The sequence below is a fragment of the Myxocyprinus asiaticus genome, chromosome 48, assembly GCF_019703515.2.
Source record: "Myxocyprinus asiaticus isolate MX2 ecotype Aquarium Trade chromosome 48, UBuf_Myxa_2, whole genome shotgun sequence".
NCBI lineage: Eukaryota > Metazoa > Chordata > Actinopteri > Cypriniformes > Catostomidae > Myxocyprinus > Myxocyprinus asiaticus.
In genome coordinates, this window is record NC_059391.1 from 27,229,260 (window position 1) to 27,240,502 (window position 11,243).

The following is an 11,243-nucleotide window of genomic DNA, read 5'->3' on the forward strand; positions in this document are numbered from 1 at the left end:
TCACACTTTCCTATACATTTTATTCACACTTCAAAATAAAACACAATGTGCTTTATTCTGAGAAAGGTGATTGATTTCAAACAGGCTTTACCTGAAACCAAGCTTAGCCAAAATATATGTTTGTGCATCATCATCTCCATCGCCGTTATGAGGGCCTGCTCTTAGAGTGAGGAAAGCATGTGTCTGAATGATTATTTGTTTATTACCAGCATCTATGTTATGTTAAAGTCCGTTCTTGCGTTAAGGAATAAAGACAGATCAGCTGCTGTAATGATCAGCTGCTTGTTCAATACCTCAGTCTAAACGGGTCATTCAAAATCTACAAACTGAAAACAAGAAATAAACAGTGCTTGATTAAAAAAAAAGATTTCTGTGTACAAAAGACATGCAATCTCTGAGGCCTAAAATATCTAATCCAGATGATCTGAAAATGTGGTTTTGTATTCACAATTCACTTTGTTAAAGAAAAATGCACCAGATTGTTTTCGGAGTATACAAAATGGTTCTAGAACACTTCATGGGTGGTGAAGTGCACATCTGTGCCCGTGTGTTTTAAACCATTGATCTAAACCTCAATCCCTCCATTACACAAACAAATACAAGCGTGTTAAAAATGAGAAGGCACAGATCATTCACTTACTCAGGCCTTTACCCATCAAATACTCTTATGATAAGAAAGCACAGGAGAGAGATTTATAAAAACTGGTGACGTAGAGGCTTAATAATCGTCTCCACGGCTGACCACCTCCTTGCAGGTTGGCCTCAGCAGGATGGTGTGTTCGAACTGGGCCGTATAACAGCCTTTGGTGTCACACAGAGGGGGGTAGGGGTCGATGATGCCCAGGTCACACAGGTTCTTCAGTGCCATTAAATACTTAGTCTCGCCAAGGCGGTCCAGCCAGCGGCGACAGAAGGCGAGAGTGCCGAAATTCTCGTTGACCACATTCAGCAAATGTTTAGCTCTGGGAAGTCTGCAAAATAACGCAAAACAATGGTAAATAATGATAATAGTCATGAAAAGGCCTAAATAACCAAAACTAATAAATAACAAAATTTGATCTCCATTTATAGCCTTAAATTAATCAAGATAATAGCAAAAAAATTAGGGCAACATTTTAAGACGCATTTCCAACAGTAGGGAGAAAAATTATGCTATATCCTTTTTACATGTATCCTTCACAAATACATCTCACCACGAGGACCAATGAGATTTCACTGTGGGTGGAGCTAACCAGCACAATACCACAGAAATAAAAACCAAGCAACTGAAAAATGTGCTGTTGTGGCTAAAATAAGTTGTGATTATTAAACCACAAAGGCTGCAATTTAATGAGATAAATATATAGTTTGCATGTGCTGCGCACTTCAAAGTGAATGTGTTGTTATTATGCCGATGCCGGCTGCCTCACACCTTTTAGAGCTCCTTGGCTCATACACTAAAAACACCATCATGAGCATCGCTCGCTCGAATTGTAGCAGATGACAGCGAGCAGAGCGCTCATTCTTTTTCTAGCTCGAGGAACATACAGACTTATATATTTATTTAAATAAATAGCAGCCTTTTGTGGTTTAATTCACATTGGGTCATGTAGTGACCTGCTTTTCCTGCTTTCGCCACAATAAAAGCTCCACTTAAATGGAAAAAAGCATGACAGAAATATATCACTACTGTATAGTTATGTAATATTCACTATAATACTACTGCTGCTACTACTAATAATAAATTGATAGTAATTTAATTATATTTTAGCAATATCTCAAGTTTTGCAGCACTTTATTTGACAAACTCAAATGTTGAGTTTGTGCTATGAGGTTCTGTGTTCTGTTGCCTTCGGCTGACTGGGGTTCTAAATACAATTATTATTTACTTATTTACCCGATGCCTCGGATTGATGAGCTGCTAAATCGGTTGGGCATAGCTCGCTTTTATTCGACACTGGATTTATCAAAGGGATATTGGCAGATCCCCTTAACTCCCATATCTCGTGAAAAGATGGCATTTTCCACACCGTTCGTATTACACCAATTCGTGATGCTTCCGTTCGGTTTGTTCAGGGCCCCGGCTACGTTCCAGCGGCTCATGGTCCGAATCCTCAGACCACACGCTGCTTATGCCGCTGCCTATCTGGACGACATCATTATTTACATTAATGATTGGCAGTGGCACCTGCAAAATCTGAGGGCTGTCCTGAGGCCGTTCAGACGGACGGGACTCACGGCAAACCCAAAATAGTGCGCAATTGGGCAGGTGGAAGTACAGTATCTGGGCTTCCACTTGGGTCATGGGCAGATGCAGCCCCAAACTTATATAACCGCAGTGACTGCAGCCTGCCCAAGACCTAAGACCAAAAAGGAGGCGAGACAGCTCCTAGCTCTGGCTGGCTATTATCGCAGGTTTGTGCCTAATTATTCGACTGTCACCAGCTCGCTGACTGATCCGACTATAAAGGGGGCACCAGATCCGGTCCAGTGGATGGAGCCGTGTCAGCTGGAAGAACGGTAAGGATTGACACCTGGGGAAAAATCTCTCTAACAGCTGTTCTGTGTTATACTGAGAGCTGGAGAGGGATAAAAAGGGAGTCCAGACCGCCGGAGGGGAGAGGGACACACGCAGCAGTGATCGTGTGTGCCTTTGATTATGTTGTGCTGAAAAGAAATTGGTGTCTGGACATCCTTATTCCTGACTCAATACTCACACTAAAACAATGTTTTTAGATGGACTCTTAGCCAACTAACATATGTTTACATCCTAAGATTAAGTTGCACCTCACCTTATTGGCACATGTCCAACTTCAAAGTTTTTCATGTAATGTGAACACTCCATATCATCATGCACCATGCCTTTCCCAGTGCTGCCGAAGGTCTCAATTGCATAAACCTCTCCTTCCTGTCAAAGAGGAGATGCAGCACAACAAACAGAACGTCAAAACTAAAAACCACAGAATGTAACTCTTAACAAGATCAACAACACTACTAGACTGTTTTCATATAAGCAAAATGTAGTTGATTTCATCCCGTCAGTGTTGGCGAGTACCTAAAAGCAGTGAGGCCCTTAATTGGTGGTTGACCGATATGTATTTTTGATTGGCTGAAGCTGAAATCTAGAGAGCAGGATGGCTAACAGAAGAGAAAAATTGGCCAGGCCGATATAACGGTCCATCACTAAACTGAACTACATTTTTCAGAAGCTAACATTAGCTCAGCTATTTTCACAATAGCGCAGCTTTTTGCAAAACGTCGCCCTATTTGTTTAATGTAACCCTGATTACATACATAACTTTTATTAAATTCTGCAACCCGAACTTCCTATTGCAGAATTAAATAACACCATTTGAGTTTATATACATCTCTAAAAATATGTTCTTCTTTAAATAGCTTTGATGTGGTTAGCTACTTTTTTAAAAGAGTAGATTGACTGTAGTTTAACTACTTTAAATTATGAGCAGCTTGCAGCTTGGGAGGCTACAGTTTCTAAATAGAGACCTCAATAATGGGTACAGTGGTACAGAATACACAATATTGTGTGAGAGTTCAATTCGGGTACTGGAAAAACATCATTTGCGTTAAAACATGCTTGACTACACCTCTGTAAGCCCTATGGTGCTAACTGATAGAGATTTGCCAGCTAAGGGTTGTGTTGATAACTCTGGCACACCCAAACTCAGCCTTAACACATACACTGAATGAACAGGACTTTCCGACTGTCTTAATGTCTGCTCCTTGTGTCCTCACAGACATACAAACACCCCTCCCCATTTTATTTGTTATGGTAAACTTAATGTATATTGGACGGCCTACAGATTAAAATAATTGGCAAACCAAGCAATGTTAACATCTGTAAAAAAGAAACTTAAATGAACCATGAAATTAAGTAGAAAATTAATAGTGAACACACCTCCATCCTGGTGGCTTCACCTCCTTTCACTATGGGCACCGTCTTGCCTGCATGTATTCTGTACTGTCCAATAGAGTGGCCATTGAGATTTCTGATTGGTTTCACTAGAAAGATAAATAGCATCATTAGTAGAATACCTGGTGTTATGTACACTAAAGTAGTTTGCATAAAAAAAAAAAAAAACGTACCTTGATACGTTTTTCCATCGAGCTCCACTTCGTAAGACTCCATAACCTCTTGAATTGATTCTCCAATGTCACACAAACGAACATCAATACCTGCACACTGAAATACACAACATCTAATCATCAATTTCATAAAAAAAAATCCATAATATTTTGAAACTACATTTGCAAGCAAACTTGTTTGTAAACCAAGCAAGGAAAGGTGGGTGATTCTCACAAAAACCCGTCAAAAACATGTACAGATTATGTTTCACCTCAATTAAAAAGAAATTCTTTTAATATTATTTTATTCATATTACAGAAACACACACACACAGGCGGCCAGATGTACAGATTTTGTACAGAGGAAATTGGTACTTTAATTCATTAAAGTGGTATTCAGCTGATCACACAGTATAGTCAGGACATTACTGATGTAAAAAAACAGCACCATCACTATTTGAAAAGTCATTTTTGATCAAATCTAGACAGCAGCCATCACTCCAACACCTTATCCTTGAGTAATCATGCTAAATTGATCATTTGGTTCTAGAAAATCACTTGCCATTATATCAAACACAGTTGAAAGATATTTGGTTCGTTAAATGAAGCTTAACATTGTCTTTGTGTTTGTTTTTGAGTTGCCACAGTATGCAATAGACTGGCATGTCTTAAGGTCAATATTAGGTCAAAAATGGCAATAAAGAAACAGCTTTCTCTAGAAACTCGTCAGTCAATCATTGTTTTGAGGAATTAAGGCTCTACAATGCTTGAAATTGTCAAAAAACTGAAGATTTCATACAAAGGTGTACACTACAGTCTTCAAAGACAAAGGACAACTGGCTCTAACAAGGACAGAAAGAGATGTGGAAGACCAGATGTACAACTAAACAAGAGGATAAGTACATCAAAGTCTCTAGTTTAATTCGACACAGTCAACCATCAGATCTTACTCTCCACCGTCTGTTCGCTGGGCATCACAGGAACTGTGCTTGACTGGTTTAATTCCTATCTCTCAGGTAGGTCCTTCAAGGTAGCGGTGAGGTGTCCAAGCCACATCAGCTACTTACTGGGGTACCTCAGGGTTCAGTGCTTGGGCCACTTCTCTTCTCTATATACACAACATCACTGGGACCCATCATTCAGGCACATGGTTTCTCTTACCACTGCTACACTGATGACATGCATCTCTACTTGTCTTTCAAGCCCAACGACACCACAGTGACTGCTCGAATCTCTGCCTGTCTGGCAGACATCTCGGCCTGGATGGAGCACCACCTGCAACTTAACCCAGCAAAGACTGAACTCCTTGTCTTTCCAGCCAACCCTGCTGTTGAACACAACATCACCATGCAGCTGGGTGCAACTACAGTAACGCCTTCCAAAACGGTCAGAAATCTAGGGGTAACCATCAATAACAAACTAAATTCTCAAAGACCACAAGATCATGCAGATTTACACTCTACAATATCAGGAAGATAAGAACCTTCCTCTCTGAACATACCACACAACTGCTTGTTCAGTCACTTGTCATAACTAGACTGGACTACTGTAATGCTCTCATTGCAGGCCTCCCTGCACGCGCAATTAGACCCCTGAAAATGATCCAGAATGCAGCAGCACATCCGGTCTTTAATGAACCAAAGAGAGCACATTACACCACTCCTTGTCTCTCTTCACTGGCTGCCGGTTGATGCACGTATCAAGTTCAAGGCTCTGATGATAGTGTACAAAACAGTCACTGGGTCTGCTCCAGCATACCTAAAATCATATCTATGCTATGCGCCCACTAGTAGCCTGCAGTCGGCTAAGGAACGTCGCCTTGTTGTACCAACACAAAGAGGCTCCAAAACACTTTTCCGGACTTTTGGCTTCATCATACCACGTTGGTGGAATGACCTTCCCAACTCCATCCGTGAAGTTGACTCACTTTCTGTCTTCAAAATACGGCTAAAAACACATCTTTTCTATGAGCACTTAACCAGATTCGCTTATGTTTTTCCTCTTTTGTAAGCCGCTTTGGGTAAAAGCATCTGCCAAATGAATAAATGTGAAATGTCTTAAGGTAAAACTCTACCTTAATTCCAGTATTCGTGGCATCTTTAACAGCTTCCAGCAGTTTATCATACTTTGGGTTAAAGGTGACGGTAAAGGCACAGTCAATAATTCTACCTAAAATGACAAAATAAAGAAATGTCACTGAAGATCGAGTTGAGATGCATCAGAAACTGGAAATTCGTGTTTTTGAGCCGTACCGTTAATGTGCGTGCCAAAGTCGATCTTGCAGACATCGTCGTATTGGAGGACAGTGGGATCTCCTGCGTTAGGAGTGTAGTGAGCCGCACAGTGATTCAGAGAGCAACCGGTCGGAAAAGCCAAACCAGCGTTCAGACCATTCTCCTTTATCAACTTCCTGGAACATTCCTCTAGCTTCTCACTGTCAGGGAAAAATTAGATGTGATTGATTAAACCTGACAATCGACTCAGAATTAGCAGACTCATTAGAAATAATGTCATTAGAACACAATCACTCGTAATGCCGGACCAGCAGGGGGCAGTAAACACAGTTTGAGTGAGGTAATTAACACGTTTTAAAGTGGTTAATTTTGCCGGTGTTCAGCGCGTTCAACTTTCGCAGCTCAAACGGGGAAATCCACAACATAGATTACTGGATTATATGAATCCATATTTAATAGCTTCTCTAAACAGATGTTTCTCTGGATGTTTCTTCTGTTTATATCTTGCACTGTTAATGTCTTACAGTTTTTTTGTCAACAGTATGCTTTAACAAAATTGCTGGCTCAAGGATGGTATTGGCTCACCAGATCTCGATCATAGTCATTCCTGGTTTGATCCAGCTCATGACGTATTTCCTGACCTGCCGGTGGGCCTCAGCAGCCTGCCTGAAGTCATTCCACATCTCCTCATTAGCTTGATCCAAAACCTTCTCCTCGCTGCTGGTCCTCCGCGCAGCAGTACGTCTGTGAGGAAGATAAAACAGATCCACTATGAGCATCAACATAAGATCAGACTATTCAATCATTTTATATGTACAGTTAGGTCCATATGTATTTGGACGGTGACCTAATTTACATAATTTTGGCTTTGTATGCCAGCACAATGGATTTAAAATAAAGCAAATTATTTTTAGAAAATTTGCAGAATTGAGATGCATGGGAGCAGTCCGTACCCGTCCTGTGCAGGTGGATATTCGCATTCCTGGCCCTTGGCAAAAACTCCACTGGGATAAAGCTCACAGATGGGAATGGAAGGAGGATCTGTTTGAACTTTGGCTGGAAAAGAAATGGAAGAATAGGACAAGCGTTTAGACTAATCACTTGCACCTGATCATAATTACCCAGAATATTTTAACTATTCAAAATATTTATTTACGCTAGGAAATGTGCAAATCGTGTGCGATTAAATAAGATCTTTCAAATTATAAATAAGAATAAAAATAATATTGTAATTTTAAATATTAAAATGATACAATAAAATTATATTAATAAAATGTTTATTAAATAGTAGAAATAAATTTGATTGAGAAGCAATATTTTAGGATTAAATAACATCTATCAAATTATAAATAAGAGTAAAAATATTTATAATATTGCAATTAAAAATAAAACAAAAATAAATAATTAGCATTATTATTATTTTTATTAAATAGTAAAAATAAATTAGATTGAGAAACAATATTATAAGATTAAATAAGACAATTATTAAATAACATGATTTCAAAATAAATTTAATATTATAAGAAAAAAAAACAATACAACTATTTTAATATGAAATAAAATACAAAAATAATTTTAATATGAAACAAAATACAATTAAATAATAATAATAATAAATATATAAGCATTATAAATGTTTTACTAAATAGTAAAAATAATTAGCATTGGATTAAATTTGTCTTGGATTATTCACTCACGGCCTTTCTTTTTCTTCTTCTTTTTCTTTTTCTTTCCAGTTGAATCTCCTTCCTCTCCATCTGCCACAAAACAAATCTTACAATATCATTTTGGTAACACTCTACAATAAGGTTCTATTTGTTAACATTAATATCGAATGAATGAAAGAACCAATTGGCTACTTATTTACAGCATTTGTAAATGCAACTGTTCACTGTTAGTTCAAAATGCATTAATTTATATTAACACATCCAACTTTTCATTTTGAAAATCTATTAGAATATGTTAAAATAAACATTATCCAAGATTAATAAGTGCTGTAAAAGTATTGTTCATTGTTAGTTCACGTTAATGTAGTTAACTAAAACAACCGTTATGTAAAGGCTGATAAAGATAATTATCAATAGAAAAACAAACGTTTACAGTGCTCAAGCCTCAAACATATGGCACCACATATAAATACTGTGTGAGAATATGGACTCATTTCTGCAGGAACTGATTCTCTTAAAACAGACAAACCCTCTTCTGCCTCATCTTCCTTCTCTTGGTCTTCTATAGTTTGTTGCTTGAGTTGTTTTGTCACTTTGATGATGTCAGACTCTACTTCACCCTCATGGTTTCCTAATAGAACAGAATACAAAAGAGTCTTTATTGGCACATGCCTGGGTTGGTGGAAATCATTGTGGGTACAGATATACAACAAATATGTGACAATACAAGTCCAGCAAAAATACACAAAACATATACAATCTATAATGAACAATTCAGGACCAAGATAATAAAAGACAATAGATTGAATAGATTATTTTATACCGATATTCACACTTTACAAGCACAGCATAGTCAAGAGAACTAGACTTATTGTAATGTATTGTCTGCATAAACTACTCTTCGCAAAAAATATATAAATTAATAATGACAATAAAATTGTTCATAATGCATATTGTTTTATTGTTGTAAGCTAATTCTTTAGCTATTAATATAACAAAAAGCAGGAACAATCATAAATTGGTTCTGCCAATCTCAGTTATCAACAAATAAACATTTAAATAATCGGTATTATTTGTTTGCATAAATTGCTTGCAAAAAATATTAAAATTATCACCATTACTATTAATAATAATAATACGTATAAATTATGAAGGTCGACTGTTAGTGGATTTTGCCAATACCGATAACTAAGGTGGTAGGAAAGGCTGATAACCAATTAATCGGCAGACAGTTTTTAAAATTGATTTATAGAATGTCAAAAAAATCATATTTCATATTTTTATATATCCTTGCTATGACGGGCACAGACAAAGAGTCCTACATGAATAAAATCCCAGATGCAGTTTATTGTTCAACTGAAATCAACCAGAAAATAAAAATTACAATTTGGTGCATAACGTGGGATTTTTAAGTATAAACAAGCCCGAAACAAACTGTTCACTCTTATTTTGAAATGACAAAATGATGTAAAAATTATCGTCATAGATTTTTGCAAATAATGATAATTCCAAAAAGCAACTATCGGCACCGATTAATGGGTAAAACCGATATATCGGTCTACCTCTAATAAATTATTAATAATGCATATTGTTTTATTGTTGTAGTATAATTACTTAGCTATTAATGTGTCAAAAAGCAGGAACAACAATCATAAATTAGTTCTGTCAATCTCAGTTATCCAAATAAACAGTAAAATAATCGGTATTATTTGTTTGCATAAATTGCTTGCAAAAAATATAAAAATTATTACCATTACTATTACTACTAATAATAATACGTATAAATTATGGAGGTCGACCGATAGTGGATTTTGCCAATACCGATAACTAAGGTGGTAGGAAAGGCTAATAACCAATTAATCGGCTGACAGTTTTTAAAATTGATTTATGGAATGTCAAAAAAAAACATATTTCATATTTATATATATCCTTGCTATGACGGGCACAGGCAAAGAGTCTTACATGAATAAAATCCCAGATGCAGTTTATTGTTCAACTGAAATCAACCAGAAAATAAAAATTACGATTTGGTGCATAACGTGGGATTTTTAAGCATAAACAAGCCCGAAACAAACTGTTGACTCTTATTTTGAAATGACAAAATTATGTAAAAATTATCGTCATAGATTTGTGCAAATAACGATAATTCCAAAAAGCAACTATCGGCACCGATTAATGGGTAAAACCGATATATCGGTCTACGTCTAATAAATTATTAATAATGCATATTGTTTTATTGTTGTAGTATAATTATTTAGCTATATGTCAAAAAGCAGGACAACAATCATAAATTGGTTCTGCCAATCTCAGTTATCCAAATAAACAGTAAAATAATCAGTATTATACAATGAGCAAAACAGGACACGGTGATACAAGATCACAACCATTCACAAAAACCAAGACGCATGGATAAACCTGCGCACATCTACACATTCTCCTATTACATTATTCGGTATTTTACATTAAACGGAAAATAAAAAACACCGATATGAAATGTAGATATAAACCACGTGGTGTCAAACCCAGCTCTCACATAACAACATTAACACTCCGTCCAGCCCTTAACTTCACAATGCAGTCGTAATCTAATCATTAAATTCTGTTCAAATGCTTTTATTCCTGATTACGAGGGATTTCGTCTTAATAAGACATTATAAGGTATTAAACACGCTTGTTATCAGCTTTAAAGAGCTATCAGTCTGCAAGGCCACGCGACACTTTCCTTCGACTTTATTACCTACGGCTGCTGTTTTCCCCTTCTTCTTCTTTTTCTTCTTCTTTTTCCCGGTCTCGTCGACTGGTTCCGCGTCCTCTTTGGGAAGGTGAGAGTCTCCGTTAGGTAAAATCTGCATTTCTGCAGTTTCGCACTGCAACTCGTCCATCTGCGGATTTGCCATGATGGTGAGCGCGAGAGGGACGCTGGGAAATGTGTAAATAATGTGCGGATGAATAATTAAGATCTATCACATTATAAATAAGAATAAAAAATATGTATATAACTGTAATATTTAAATAAAATAACGTTTTTAAAATAATTTAATATGTTTATTAAATAGGGAAAAAATCTATTAAGAAACAATATTATTCGATTAAATATGATCAACTAACAAATATAATTTAGAAATAAATTTAATATTATTATTATAAAAACAATACGATTAAATAATATCTATCAAATCATAAATAATATTAAAATATATTATTGTAGTATTAAATAAAACAAGAACATTCAACAATAATAGTAATTAAAATTAATTAGCATTATTGAGGTTTTTATAAA

At 36.4% G+C, this 11,243-nt stretch overlaps 1 protein-coding gene across 1 annotated transcript; it reads right to left on the reverse strand.

Moving 5' to 3' along the window:
* LOC127437648 (methionine aminopeptidase 2-like) lies at positions 1 to 10,892 on the reverse strand. The gene is made up of 11 exons (XM_051692700.1): positions 10,701 to 10,892; positions 8,493 to 8,594; positions 7,994 to 8,053; positions 7,250 to 7,352; positions 6,882 to 7,040; positions 6,315 to 6,496; positions 6,137 to 6,231; positions 4,084 to 4,180; positions 3,896 to 3,999; positions 2,772 to 2,887; positions 1 to 971 (listed from the first exon to the last, which is right to left on the reverse strand). Exons 1-11 carry the CDS (start codon positions 10,858 to 10,860, stop codon positions 719 to 721), a joined length of 1,431 nt encoding a protein of 476 aa, XP_051548660.1. The 5' UTR covers positions 10,861 to 10,892; the 3' UTR covers positions 1 to 718.
* Positions 10,893 to 11,243: the final 351 nt, after the last annotated feature.